Source organism: Rhipicephalus sanguineus, chromosome 4 (assembly GCF_013339695.2).
Source record: "Rhipicephalus sanguineus isolate Rsan-2018 chromosome 4, BIME_Rsan_1.4, whole genome shotgun sequence".
Taxonomy (NCBI): domain Eukaryota; kingdom Metazoa; phylum Arthropoda; class Arachnida; order Ixodida; family Ixodidae; genus Rhipicephalus; species Rhipicephalus sanguineus.
Genome location: NC_051179.1, coordinates 13,107,413 through 13,122,626, shown reverse-complemented (window position 1 = coordinate 13,122,626; position 15,214 = coordinate 13,107,413). Strand labels below are relative to the sequence as shown.

The 15,214-nt window shown below is 46.2% G+C and overlaps 1 protein-coding gene across 2 annotated transcripts in view; it reads right to left on the bottom strand.

The window, feature by feature from the left end:
* Positions 1-14,516, bottom strand: part of LOC119389424 (scoloptoxin SSD14) — a 29,498-nt gene extending 14,982 nt beyond the window's left edge. Inside the window, exons 1-3 of one of the 2 annotated variants that reach the window (XM_049414424.1) lie at positions 14,154-14,516; positions 8,546-8,767; positions 5,966-6,088 (exon numbers count right to left, since the gene is read on the bottom strand). In XM_049414424.1, coding sequence (XP_049270381.1) covers positions 5,966-6,088; positions 8,546-8,767; positions 14,154-14,326 — 518 coding nt within the window. In that variant the 5' untranslated portion in view covers positions 14,327-14,516. The remainder of the gene's footprint in view (positions 1-5,965; positions 6,089-8,545; positions 8,768-14,153) is intronic. The other variant, XM_037656662.2, reaches the window with a different exon arrangement.
* Between the last annotated feature and the right edge of the window lie 698 nt (positions 14,517-15,214).

The following is a 15,214-nucleotide window of genomic DNA, read 5'->3' as shown; positions in this document are numbered from 1 at the left end:
CCTAACATGGTTTTGCATTGCCTCAAGGATCGGAGGTATTGCAAGCCTTCCGAACCTCGTCTCGTTTTGCATTGCCCCCGAGATCGACCAACCTTTGACCAAACGACGATGTCATGTGATGACGTCACCGTGACTTTCATCATCATTGCTTTCACCATTAAGGCTTTTACCTTAATAATCGATTGTTTGATTGATTTCTGGAGTTAATTCATTGCTGAGCGCAGCACAAATTCGTGAGGGCAACCGAACCCAGCGACCCAAAATCACCAATCACAGCTGCAGCAGCAACTGCAAGGGCCAATCACATTGACTCAATACAATTAGTACTACAGCTAAATTTAAGTGCACGCTAAACTACTTGAGGTGATAAAAACTAAGCCGAAATGCCAGTATGGCTTACGTCATAAACAGGTCGTGTTTTTGGTGCCCGAAACCCCTGAAATATAAAGCTTTAATTTTAATTTTTATGTTATTTATGTATGATCTTGTCTCCGCCTTTCATATTTCGGGCCCTCCATCGCCTTTTTTAACAGTGGAGCTATTTAAGCCGTGCAGAACGAACAGAAAACTATCATCATCATGAACCGGCACGCGCTCTCTTCCTTCTCTTCTTCATCTTCTGCTTAGCTTCCAGAACACGTGCGCCGATTTGTCCGGCGTGGGGTGCAATAACTCTAACGGGCGAGAGAACGAGTACAAATAGAGAGAAAGAGAGAGAGAGAGAAATTCTTGGCGAGGCGGGATTAGAACCCGCGTACCCGGAGCCTTGTAACCACTCGGCTATCCAGGCACGCAAGCAGAGCATAGCCTTGTATAGTGTAGTATAGCATGGGGGTGGGAAAGGGAAGTGAAAGTGAGGAGGAGGGGAGAGAGTCAAGCATAGCATAGAAAGAGAAAGAGAGAAATAAAGGGAAGGAAAGACACGAATAGAAAGAGAGAGAGAAAGAAATAAAGAGAGAGAGAGAGAGAAAGAGGAAGCGAGAAATAGAGAGAGAGAGAGAGAGAAAGAAAGGCAAGAAAGAGAAATAAAAATAGAAAGATCGAGAAAGAGATAAACAGACACAAAAAAGACATATAAAAACAGAGAAAGGACAGAACAAGAAAGAAAGAGAAAAATAGAAAGAAGCAAGAAAGGCCGCCCAGCTCCGCAAACCCTTCAGACTCGGCACCACTAGTGCGATGCTGCCTTACATTTTTTTTCCCTATCTTGTAAATAGCGTGGAGGTTAACCCTTTCGGCCCTGGCGGTGTCATTTGACACCATCACACAACATTGCCCCTAGCACCTCGGAAATGAAACCAAAACTGCCCATTCTTGGCGGAATACTTCTTCAATGATCCCCACTGCGATTGGCACCAAATTGGTGACATGCTTGCGGAGCTGGGAGCCGCAATGAAGAATACGCTTGACCGAAGTCATGGGTGACGCCGAGGCGGGTGAGCTGAGGCGGCTAAGCGCAATTTTCGGGTTGAGGTACCGAAGCTGTTTCAATGAGTATCTCACTGAAAAATGAGACGTGGCTCACATTTTTGTGTACTCTAGTGAATAGCAGGGAAAAAGATGCCATATTTCTCATTTCACAACCGCTGAGCTCTGATGACCTACTTTGATGTCATGTCTGTAAATCCATTAATACTTGCACCACAGGCTCAATTTTTCGTTTGTGGTCTTCTGAGGTCATAACTATTCGGAAAACTATCACAAAAAAAGTCCCCGACCAAAATAAAAAATTCAGGGCTGAAAGGGTTAACAATTAAGATTCGGTAAACCCTATTGTGCTTAAATTAAGCGCTCTCATTGTCCGCATTATTAAAAATTATGAAGTCAACAGGCAGTGACTGCCATGAAAAGCGAAGGGGAAATATCTTGTTTATTTGAATTTACGATCACTTGAACGAAGTGAAGGTTTTCTTTCATTTCTTTTTCTACACAGGAGAAAGCCGGGGGCAAAGGCTGAAATGCCTGACGAAGGCCTCGGCTCACAGCCTGACATCAAAAAGCATAACGGAAAACATAACAATACATGTACAATATCAGGTGCACTTGTAGGTGTCGCAAAGACGATAGCAAGTATAAATGGTGTTATGCAAAGCACAAGAGTCATAATCAATTACATATTGTTTTGTTTATGTTTTAAATATTTTCGAAGATGTATCAAAACTAACATTTATTGACACTTTATAAAGAGTTGCATTTACTTGAAAATTTAAATTTTTTTCGCCATAATTTAGACCTAACCCGGAAGTTTCGAATTTCCAGTATACGCCAAATCATATTCCTACCTATTGGCCGGTGCACTCGGCAGGCTATACCACCTGCTGCAAGTTGTAGTCGCTTTGATTTCTCTCTTTCTTTTAGGAATGTTAAGTTCGTCACAAAAATTAGCTCGCTATCGTAATTAATTCAAATTTTCAGTTAGGAAAGCCATTTTTTTTATTTTACTTTTCAGGTGAGTAAATTAGCCCAACGTAACTTAGTGAAACACTAGGCTGTGCAGTATAAAGAGTGTATAGTGCACGCTCGACAGAACAATGCTGCGTAGTTAATAACTCGACCGAAGGGTGATCGGTGGTTGAATAAATAAAATACCGCCAACGCGCATATCGGCAGACTTTGGGGAAAAAGAATATTTGACAAGTTTACAGCGAAAAAGAAGAAGAGGAGGAAGAAGACGAAGAAGAAAAAGAGGAAGAAGAAGAAGAGGCAGAAGAAGAGGAAGAAGACGAAGAAGAAAAAGAAGAGGACGAAGAAGAAGAAGTAGAAGAAAAGGAAGAAGAAGAAGAGGAGAAAGAAGAAGAAGACAAAGAAGAGGAAGAAGAGAAAGAAGACGAAGAAGAGGAAGACGAAGAAGAAGAGAAAGAAGAAGAAGAGAAAGAAGAAGAGAAAGAAGAAGAAGAGGAAGACGAAGAAGAAGAAGAAGAAGAAGGAGAAGAGGAAGAAGAAGAGGAAGAAGAAGAGAAAGAAGAAGAGAAAGAAGAAGAAGAGAAAGAAGAAGAGAAAGAAGAAGAAGAGGAAGACGAAGAAGAAGAAGAAGAAGAAGGAGAAGAGGAAGAAGAAGAGGAAGAAGAAGAGAAAGAAGAAGAAGAAGAAGAAGAAGAGAAAGAAGAAGAGAAAGAAGAAGAAGAGGAAGACGAAGAAGAAGAAGAAGAAGAAGGAGAAGAGGAAGAAGAAGAGGAAGAAGAAGAGAAAGAAGAAGAGAAAGAAGAAGAAGAGAAAGAAGAAGAGAAAGAAGAAGAAGAGGAAGACGAAGAAGAAGAAGAAGAAGAAGGAGAAGAGGAAGAAGAAGAGGAAGAAGAAGAGAAAGAAGAAGAAGAAGAGGAAGAAGACGAAGAAGAGGAAGACGAAGAAGAAGAAGAAGAAGAAGAAGAAGAAGAAGAAGAAGAAGAAGAAGAAGAAGAAGAAGAAGAAGAAGAAGAAGAAGAAGAAAATTTCTTCCTATCAGGGCTTGGAATGGTTCGGGTGGGAGGCGCCCCTCTTCCAGGGCCCCACTGGCTACAGCGGCTCGCCGGACCTGGTCAAGGGTCGCCAGTTGGCTTCCCATTTCCAGTTCCGCGAGCCGCGCCTCCCACGACCAATTCAGGGAACGGTTGTTCAACAGAAGCGAGAGCCGTCCTCAGTATGCGTAATACGCAGTCCGGTAAGACCCCGCCAAGGAAAAGACGGCAGCCGTTCTGCAAGTGAGTTCGTCAGAATAAATGCCGATTCGCCCCTGGCCTCCGCTGCGCTTATGGCCAAAGCTATGGCCGCGGCTTCGGCCGTTGCAGTTGATCTCGTAGAAAGTTTAGGGCTTATTGCTGTTCTTCACGCATTGAGCTTGCATGATTCATTCTTTTTTTTTTTCAACAAGCGTGACCAAACGCACGCCGATCGGTAGAGAGTAAGACATAATCGGAGCGCTCAATGCTGTTCTCATGCCGTACTGGAACAGCGATGACTGTGCGCGTAGTGAGTCACACGTCGTTAATTGTAGTACCGGTTTTTTTTCAACGAGCACGCATTAAAGGTCAACTGCAACGATATTTCCCCGTTACTAAATTCATTAAGCGTCAGCGGTATATGCAGTCGAATCAGTCTTAACAAGGCCACAGGGATACTAATGGCACAGTCTTCTTGTTAGCGGTTTTCTTCAATCAACGCCTGAGCAGACGACACGTGGCCGTAGTGGCTGTCGCTATGACGTAGGTCCAGGCACGGCACTCATCTCTGAGGTCATGCCGAGAAGCCGCGCGTTTTAGCTAATGCCCTTGCTATGCGTCACTTCCGGCCAGCGGTAATGGACGCGTTTCTTTCTTTCTTTCTTTCTTTCTTTCTTTCTTTCTTTCTTTCTTTCTTTCTTTCTTTCTTTCTTTCTTTCTTTCTTTCTTTCTTTCTTTCTTTCTTTCTTTCTTTCTTTCTTTCTTTCTTTCTTTCTTTCTTTCTTTCCTTCTTTCTTTCTTTCTTTCTTTCTTTTTAGTTTCGATATCAAGCATTGCTGTTTTCCCGAGCTTTCTTGATACGCTTACACTCGTATTTCAAGCGTAAAATTTCGCGAGAAGGCTCCTCTTTATTTATACTATCTGAAACAAGACTTTTTATGTCGCCTAAAATTTTGTTGCAGTTGGTCTTTGATACGTGCTGACGTTGTTGCTCATCGTCTGTAATCAAAATCTTGTTCTCTAAAAAGTGTTCCGACCTGTCTTGCCGCGGAAGGAAGGATTGAGCTGGCAGCCGAACTGAGGGAGGCGCAGAAAATGACCAGTGGTCGTACCTTGTCCATGATTGTTTAATGATGATCGACTAGCTGTTCTTTGGTTTTACTTCCAGTTTTAACTATATTTCTGACCTTCAAGGTACGGGAGATCACATGCAAGACTGGTGTACACCGACTGTCTATTTTTCCTACAACAATCCGCGAATGGAACCAATTCCCTTCTAACACTGCCTCTATTATGTCTAATGATCTTTTCTGGGTTTGAACGACCACGGTTAAGTTTTTCCTGTGATATGTGTACTCGTGTGACTGAAAGTGATTTATTAATTAGTGACTGTGATTAATTAGTTGTGTGGCTCACACTGTATCGTCTTGTCTTATTTCGTATACCTTCCCCACTGTAACACCTGTTTTGGTTTCGGTAATCAAATAAATAGGTAGATAAATAAACTCATTTTAACTGATAACCAGTTAATTGATATGATTGTTAACTGAATGATAACTCAGTTAATTGATAATCAAATCGTTTCATTGTGCAACAAGATCCCTGAAATAGTAAATGCGCTAGGAAGACTACACACATTAGAAAACTTAGGAAAAGAATTGCGAACGTAATAAATTAAATAATAAATTAAACGAAACTCTGTGTCGTGTCGTATGTGTTCAGTGTACTAAGTTCTTTTCCATATTACATTTCCTTTTGTATGTATTTGAATACGTATTCAGCTGTGGTGATCACATTGTACTTTTTTTGACGACGAAACGTTTGCTTGCGCCTTTGTTTATATGATCATATTGTTGTAGTGTTCATTGTTTGTTTGTTTGTATATATTTGTTGCATATATATCTGTTTTGTCTTGCTGTACCTGCCTCCCGAAGAGTGGGCCAAGTCAAGAGACAGAAACTCACCTTCTGCCCCCTTCGTGGGCATTTTGTGAGATGCCCAAATAAATGAAATGAAATAAAATTTCCAAACCGAACTTAAGCCCTGACGCACTGCCTGCCAGCGCCACAACGGGAATTACCGGCGGTGCCAACATTTAATTTTTCTTTCCAAAACTGGATCAGCCACAGTATGTAGCAGTGAAGATATTCGTGGATAGGATGGTAATTGAATCACGACCACTTATCGCGCTGTTAAGGGTTTCCATTGTTTCCAGATTTAGTCGCATTGTATAGAACACGTACATTACCAACAATGACGCCTTCTGCAGAATCAGTGAGCGCATAGCAGGACTGAATGCACTGGTTGGGTTGTGATAAAAGTGTTATTACCTGTTGTAGACGAGCACGACGAGTCCACCGCCCAAGCTCCACGCCTGCGGCCTCAACGCCACGTTACACACAGTCAGAGCAATGGCGGCATCCACGGCGTTGCCCCCGGTGTCCAACAGGTCCCTGTGAACGACAAAAGCATCGATGCCAAGTGCTCTCCAGAATGCAGGGAAATGCGTGGACGCCGAAACTACATACAAGGCGTGTCACCCAGCTTGTGTGTGCATTATCGTAGTTTGGGGGGGGGGGGGGATTTTTCACTTTTGCATGTGTATTCATACACGCACACATACAAACGCACGCACGAACATACATAAAGTACGGTAGGCTAAACGAACCACCTCCCCCCCCCCCCCTGGAAAAATTGTCTGGCTGCGCCAGTGCTAACTGGCCACTTCACTGTGTTCTTTGTCCTTTCTGCGACGTCAGTATGAATAGTCACCAATTTTCAGTTCTACTCTAATAAACATGTTAAAAACTTGCAGTGGCTTAGCTCGGCTATGCCAGGATATACGTAGCGTTAGCAAAGGTTCAGCTGATTATTCTTAGAATTGTCTAGGATTATTAGCCTTCTTCTGTTCATTCTTCGTACGCTGAACCGCTAATTGCCAGGCAACTACTCCGATGAGATAAGCTTCTCGGCTCTTCTGCGCCGTTGAGCAGCATTTGCGCTCTCCTTCTCCATGGCGTTACCCATCTGCAAACGCCAGTCAACGGCGCTATCAAGCGGCTCCAGCGCAGTGTCAGACGGCGACTGCACAGCGAAGGCGAATAGCTGCGCGCGCGCCGGAGCCAGTGTGTCTGCCATGGCTACGACGTCACTCCTCTCGATAGCGCAGACCAGCAGCGGCGGTGGCGGAGTCTGCGCGCGCGCCGGCGCCAGTGTGTCTGCCGCGGCTACGACGCCACTCCTCCCGAACGCGCAGACCAGCAGCGGCGAGCCGCGCGCGGCGGTGGCGGAGAGCGCGTGAGATGCCGGCTCCGGTGAGCCAGCTGTGTGACATCACTGATCCTCGCGCATGCGCAGCAATACTCATGAGGATCCACGCGAAATCAGCTCCGGCTATGCAAGTGTAGCTAACGCTACAAAAACGCCACGCCTGCTCGGAACACGCAGCACAATCAAAGCGAAAACTGGAAGAGCGGCCTTTCTAGAGCTCGTTGTAAACTCTCTTGGGGCAACTAATACGTGCAAGTACACTTGCAAGGTACCCACTACGCCATAAATCATCATCATTTTTTGTGACGTAGGGAAGCACCCACTACGCCATTATTCGTCATTCTGCGGAGAAGCGAGGTACCCGCCGCTACACATCTGTAAGACATGTGATGTGGCTTATGACGATGAAGAATAATGGCTGAGCCCCTTGTAATGGGTTGTAAGCATTAAACAACCCACTCGTTACGTGATTTACACTGTGTGACGCCTTGGCTGTTATTTTACTCTTGTACCATGCTATATTACCTATGTTAACGCGATTACTTGCCCGACATGACCTTTTTGCAAAGATGTTTCAAGCAGCGGCGTGGCTTTGTGGTAGAATACTGATGATGATGATGATATCTGGAGTTTAACGTCCCAAAACCACGACATGATTATGAGAGACGCCGTAGTGGAGGGCTCCGGAATTTCGACCACTTGGAGTTTTTTAACGTGCACCTAAATCTAAGTACACGGGCCTCAAACATTTTCGCCTCCATAGAAAATGCAGCCGCCGCGGCCGGTATTCGATCCCGCGACCTTCGGGTCAGCAGTCGAGCGCCATAACCACTAGACCACCGTGGCGGGGCTTTGTGGTAGAATACTCGACTGCCACGCAGATGGCCCGGGTTTAAATCCGATCCCGGATATTTTCTTCTCACTTAGTTTTTCCGCATTTCGCGCGATAGCGGTTACGGACACCGGTGGCGGCGCCACCAATATCGGCTGTTGTGATCTCATAACAGCTCTCGCTGTAAAATTGGCTCATGTTCGGTGCTGTGCAATTGTAAGATAGTGAGTAAACATTATTAGCAGTCGCATCAATCTCTACTATAATGACTAGTTAAATGACATTTGTATCTGTACTTACTAAATACTTATTAACATTGCATACCTATGCATTGTAACCTAGGAATGCTTACGCATTAAAGTAAGTCTATTAACGCCACCAGCTGCTTTATGCAGCTGTCTTGCAAGGGAACGTTCTGCTTTCTGTAGAAATGGACTATATATTGCTTACTAAAGAAGTTGAGTCGACTACGTGTTTCGGTCACTATTGCGTCCGCCGAATTAATACCAGAGTCCTTCAGTTAATACTGTGCCTTTGCAGTGCATATAATTGGTGACCACGTCAGCGTAACCGCTAATGCCCAAACGACGTGGAGTGTATACGTTCATGTCGCCCACAGATCACGGCCGGCCGATCCTCGTGATAACGTGGCCCGAGTACCGTGGGGAACAACCGCGACAAGGAGGAGCTCGGCTCCGAGTCTACGCCGGCGTGGTACTCGTGGACGCTGTGCACGCGTCAGACGGCTCTTGTGGCTCATCCGCACTGCATAAACTACTCGGGGAGGCTGCGAAGGATGCTGACGCACCGGGCGAGCTGCCTGCAGGGTGGGTCGTCCCAAGCGAGCAGCATGGGCGGCGCTGTGACGCGCACCAGAGGCGTGGGTCCCTCTGGGATGCTGGTGTTGTAGAAGGCGAGCCGCAGCTTCTCCGCCTGCGGCAGCATGCGGCTCAGGGCGAAGTACAGCCCGATCGCCGACACCGCCAGGTACACCAGGATGATGATGAGGTCGCTCCAACGGAACACGAACCTGCATCGCACAGACTTTCCTAAACACTGGTGCTCGGTTCAGCTAGCGTAAAATCAAACGAGGATGAGTAGGAGTGAATAGCGCTTTTTATTTCCACATGTTCTCACTTCATTGAAAAATAGTGAAAAGTTGACTACTTACCTGCGCAACAAATAAAAAAAAATGACGCTGCACTAGCCACTGGATTAGAAAAAAAAATATGTTTTAAGAGTAACGCCAGTGAAATATTAACCTATCTTGCAGATCGATGAGTCGAAAGCGGTGCTATAGATTCAGGATTTATATTAAACCAATATGAATTCATTAATACTCGGCTTCAGTTCGCAAATTGCAACGCGTGCGCTAAAAGGAATAGTTAAAAGGTCAGTTAAAGAATATCTTGGCTTGGATGCCAAGACATTAGATTCTTTCATGCATGTAATTGCGTCTTTTCCAGGAATTATATTGAAAATACGGGAGAGATCTGTTACAGGCTGTTTCCAAAGGAAATCTGTACCTACAGGCTAAAACATTTCGCACAATCTAAAACGAATACCTCGAAGCCCGCCACACACGCTCACGTAAGCACGTAGGATTCTCGTAGCATACTTGAACTCCCGACATCAGCGTTGAAAACAACGACACAGTTCTACATTGCTTTCAGGTATGCATCTATTACCACTATAACACGACCTCCTACCTTACTCTAAGAACTATTGTATGCTGGTTAATTGTTATAGTGTATGTAAGCGCATTGTTTGCTGAAAGCTGTGTGACTATGTGTCACTTCGATGTATTATTTTTCTTACTTCGTCGCTTTACACTTTTCTCCCATCTCCATTCCCCAAGTCTCTGCTTCTTAGAAGAACGCTCATGTTGTGTTTTTACTATAATGGCGCGTGACGGATCGCTCTGTTCTTCTTTATTAGAGACAGCCTTTGCTTCCAAATATGATAATGTTAATAACACGCAGGACAGAGGCTGGCCAGACTAGGAAAAAAAAACAACAACACAGAAATCGTTTGTTTAGTGCGAAGCCAGCCGAATACGTCAGAGCGAGGACAGTGCTCTTTTCGCCTCGTTCAAGAAGCGTGCTTGGGCAAACAAGCCTCGAAAGGAGATTGGCATTAAATCCACTGTAGACATTGTCTACGCCGGAAATGACTTGGGTTCATCTCAAAAACGCACAAAGTCTGTTCTCATTTCTCCCAGTGCGGTCCGAATGAGCAACACTCTAAAATTGCTAGACTACTTTACATAAAAAAATCAAGACTCTGTAGTCAGATATGCGAGTATCGTGCCGTACAAGATTTCTGATTCGATGACCGCACATAAAATGAACTGACAGATATCTGTGGTGTCGATACAACAAGGCTGCTTTTAATTAATGTCGTTTTCCTTACTATCCAATAGACTGTACATTGTTTACTTATGGTATGAGAGCAACAGATATACTTCCATGCTTTTTAACAAAGATATATGCCCTGTTGTTTTCTCTTACCATTATCCTAATCTATACGGGTTAGCCATCTCAAGAGCTAAGCCCGTTTTAGTCGATGAGTGAGAAGGACGACGACTAAGGTGACGCTCGTAGATAATACGCTATGAGGAAATTAATTCTCGACATCGCTTCCCTTCCAAACATAAAAACTTTATTTAAGTTTTTTTTTAAATATTTGCACGCCAAATCACTAATAAATAATGCGTCTCTTCCTGCAAGACATTGTCTGTTTTCCATACGAGCAGCGGAATTCCATTAGAATATTGCAACATTTCTTTAGCCGTAATTTGGTTACTTGCCCCAAGCTTGACTCCTAAGACACGAAAGCGTCAAACGCATCCGGTCGCTTATGAGCCTCTTGCATGGAAGAAACCGTTTCTTGAACATCTGCGAAAGACACCTGCCAACATAAGCTGCACCGTCAACTGAGTTTCAGTGTCACCGAGTAAGCTGGTGTTGGCGAGCAACAAATGAAAAAGTGCATTTTTCACGTCGTATACGTGCCTACACGCGCAAACTTTCCTTATATAATGTTTATCAGTCTTAAATTTGCATACGTAGACCACGAGAACACGTCAGTGTGGGCTAGTTCTTCAGTTATCTCGACGATGAGATAGATATCAAAGTGCCGCATTTTTCATTATCACAAGGAGATCTCTTGCACGCTGCTGCGGCCTCTCGTTCTGGCGATATCGCGGCGCAACAGGCGCTGGTGCTTACGTCATGACAAGAGGGCCACCTCCTGGGGCCCCGAAATTCCACATCGATCCGTTTATGTTTTTTCACTCCTCGCTTGAGTGTGCTTCGTGAGGCTCATCATTGTTTGTGAGACTACTGCACACTGACTAACGCCGCGACATGGAATATATGACGCGTTGGGCGATGTTATTGCCTTATACGGAATCTCACGGCGACGGCTCAAATGCGCAGATAACGCACTTAAGCTGCACCTCTTAGCATCGCAGGATTTAAAGCGGGGCATTTCGATTTAATGCAGCGCGACTGAGACAAGACACATAAGAGCGCTGTGTGTGTGTGTGTGTGTGTGTGTGTGTGTGTGTGTGTGTGTGTGTGTGTGTGTGTGTGTGTGTGTGTGTGTGTGTGTGTGTGTGTGTGTGTGTGTGTGTGTGTGTGTGTGTGTGTGTGTGTGTGTGTGTGTGTGTGTGTGTGTGTGTGTGTGTGTGTGTGCGTGCGTGCGTGCGTGCGTGCGTGCGTGCGTGTGTGGTTTTGTATTCGTATCAGGCGATCAGCTTTGCTGATCGCTTGATAGTCCGATCGCAGTCAGGTGGCAGGCGCGCTGCCCTTCACGAAAAGGTAGCTCTGGTTTGTGCAATTTCGGCTGCGATGTAGTGTTTGTTGATTTGCCGTGATTTCTGTATTCTCATGAGACTTTGTCCAGGCCGATGCTTGACATTATAGTGTAGCTCTAAGAATGCCACCGGAAAGAGCGGACAAAGGGAGATAAAGGCAGGAACCATAATTTTCGCCTACGCTTGGGCAGCGGGACCAGTTTCCCCTTCCCAAATTATACATACCCGCTTGCTTTCCACACAGAAAAACATCCATTCTACCGCCTCCACTCCTCCCGGAAATGAAAGAGCTTCGCCGCACGCAAAAGACCGACTATAAACGAGTGCAACTTTAGAAGTCCGCGGCACTTCCTCCTCAAATCTTCCTCAAAGCCGGATGCATCTGCAACAATGGGCGCGCACTCCAGACTGACGTCATGAGCCGGACGGCCCCGCCTTCGGAGAGCATTGTCGAGTGCATGAGTGGGACTTTTTCTTTAGTTGCGGAAGCGATCGATTGTCGCGCTTAAATTATCTGAGCGGGTCTGAGTTGATTTCTTTTTAAGTTGTATACGGCTGAAACCAGATCTACTGCGCCTCTAAAAAATTGTTAGCTGTAACTGCTGGAAGAAGGACCAGAAGACGAGAATGCTGACGCTGTTGCTATTCTTGGTGGTAGAAAGGTTCCAATCCACCCGGGCACTGTGCCTGTTTACATAGGCGTGTGCAGGGTTCCGCATTAGGTGAGGGGGTGAAGGGGGGGTTCGGAGGTTCATTGCACCCTTTCCCCCCATTAGTCGTGTCCGAAAGACATGCTTCACAATGGATGAAAAAAAAAATGAAAATTAAGCGATGACATGCTTCTCACGATTACCTAGCTGACTTTGGTACCTGACATTCCGGAGGTACAGATGGGAAGTAAACAGTTGGAATGCAACATCAGGGGCCTTCGGCTGCCATTATTGTCAAAAACCAGCGTGGCCATAACCTTTCTCTTTAAACAATGACAGGACAGGTCCGATTGAGTAAAAGTTCGGGGCAGACTTTGCGCCCCCCTCATAGGCGACTGGAGACACCCCCCCCCCCCCCCCGCCTCGCCACGCACGCCAATGCATGTTTCTGAAGGGGAGAGAGCACGCAGAAGAGCAGATGTAATAAGGGAAAAAAAAGCGATCGTTGCCACAAAGTGCCGACCGAACCTCAGGACGCTGTTCACATTTTCACCAAGTTGGGCACACAGCTCCTCGCAACAAAGTGTGACACCAAACCTAGCAGCGGTAGCCTTTTTTCTCGAGGGAAAGCTAGAATCCATTTTCTCGAACAGAAATGTAAGCGAACATTTTACGTAAGCGACACCAATCACAAAACATACGTGGTAAACATCGTCATTTGCTGCAATAAAATGAGGCTAATTAATGTGTTCACACAATACAGAGCTTCTAATGAACATCTTAAATATATCGGTCGCGACGATGAAAATTTCTCGCGACCTATACCCCTAGAAATAGTGCGCTTGTTCAATGGAGAGCTCTGCACACCTCTCTGTTGAACATTGCGACTATGCAGTTATGAAGGCACATCATGTGCCATCGCTACTTTGCAAACTGCCGTGCAGACATTTTAGTCGAAGCATGGAAGAGAGCCGTGGCCACCGGCGGATCCAGAGGGAACGGGGTCCGGACGTCGTAACAGTCTCCCCCCTCCCTTCATTTTTGAACTCTTCTGTCCCCAAGAAGAGAACCTATCAGGTCATCTTATAAGCGGAGACCCCCCCCCCCCCAACCCCGGAAAAATCCTGTAAACGCCCTTGACCAAGGCGTGCTGAAATATGACAATAATTACACTAAACGTGTACATTTCATGGAGGCCCTTCTCTTACGAGAAAACTGAAATGGTGGAGCAGGCTGTCATGCCTAGTCGTTTCCACAACAAAAATATGTCCTTACGAGCATAGGCGTGCGCAGGGTACTCCATTAAAGTTGGGGGGGGGGGGGGGGCAAGTTTGACCGCAGCGCCCCCACCCCTTGGTCGACTCCGAAAGAAATATGAAGCTGCGCAGATCTGCCTGTGTGCCTTTACTTACAAGTGCTTTTTCTTTACTTCTTTTTCAGAAATAAATTTTAGTTAGAAGTTAGTGCTTGTCTGTGTCCCCTCGCTTAGTCATTCGCATATTTTTTTCGCGTTAGTTAATGTCTCGTGCAGTGGAGTACCAACTAGCCGAAACCGTCACGTGAATAAATTCGCAATGAATGCAAAAATGGAAATGGGGTGACGACGTGCTTCTCGCAACGGCCTGTCCTTGGTCCTCGACTTTCCGGGGTTATAAGGGCGGAAAGTAAACAGTTCTTCTTGGAATACAACAACAGGGCTCTTGGGCCGCCATTATCGGCAAAAACACGGCCATAAGGCTGCACTTTAAACAATGACGGGACCGACTGAGTAATGGTATGGGGCAGACTTGGCGGCCCCGGCCCTCATACAATTATTAAGGGGAATGGCCGCCCCCCTGTGTGCATGACTACGCTTATGAGATACGTCAGAACGCGTGGAATGTTGTCTCTTGCGGTTCAGACACCGGAAGAGCAGAACAAAGAAGCATTAAAACGACAGAGCTGACCGTATGCGTGGCTTCTTATCCTTGTCGTTGTCCTCGTCCCCAGAGTCCGAGTCGCTGTCATCGTCCCAGACGCTTTTGAAGGCTCCCTTGCGCCGATTCACAAGTGTCGACTCGACCGTGCCGTACGATACGCCCGTAGTGGCCGCGTCCTTGAGCTCCATGTTGTCCGTCATGATACGTGTTCGGAGCCTCTGTCGATCCACTGACACACACCAGCGTGAGCAGAAGACACAAGAACTGTGCCGTAGCTCAGAAGTGGAGGTTTACACGAACCCCGATGGACAGAGGAATCGACACTCAGATGGGCAAGGAAGCTGCACAAAGACAACGACGGCGACTGCGGCCCCAGCGAAATGGCTCGCGTTTTTTCTGTTTTTTTTATGCAATGAAAAAGTGGAAAGAGATTTATTTCCTTTCTCGTTTTAAAAGGGCGCTGTGAGAGCACGTCAAAAGCCAAGCGGCGGAGGCGGCGACGCAGCTGTGCGCTAGACCCAAAGAGCGCAGCGGATGACGCCTGTCTGTGACGTTGGACGTCACATCCTGCCAGCTGTTCTTGGCCCGGACCGTGTACACGCGCTGCTCGTCCATATCACGCGCCGACTGGGGACATCACACTGCTGAGCCGATCATGGCGCGCATACGACCTCCGCTGCAGTGTCTGAGCGAGTACAGCGAATGTACCACGAAATACACAAGCAGAGGTCCGTGCAGGGCCGAAAGCAAAACAGACAGAACGCTAAGGGTTGAATATCAAAACTATATCCGACAACGTTCTAACTGAAATGGTGATATCTGCAAAATAGTGCTACGGCAAGGTATGTGAAATGAGTGGGGAAGATGACTGGGCAGGAATGCTCAGGAAATTCTCGCGCACAGAGGGTACACGCCATGCCGCTTGAAAGGGGAGCAAGCACTCAGAACCTCTTGGAAGTTAAGCTTTCTATGCAAACCGTTCCAGACTTTGACATCGGTGGCTGTTGCTGCTCTCTCGCCCAACAGAACACGTGCACACGAAAGCACCTGCGCGCAAAAGCACGTGCGCGTGTGTCTGTTTCCACTAC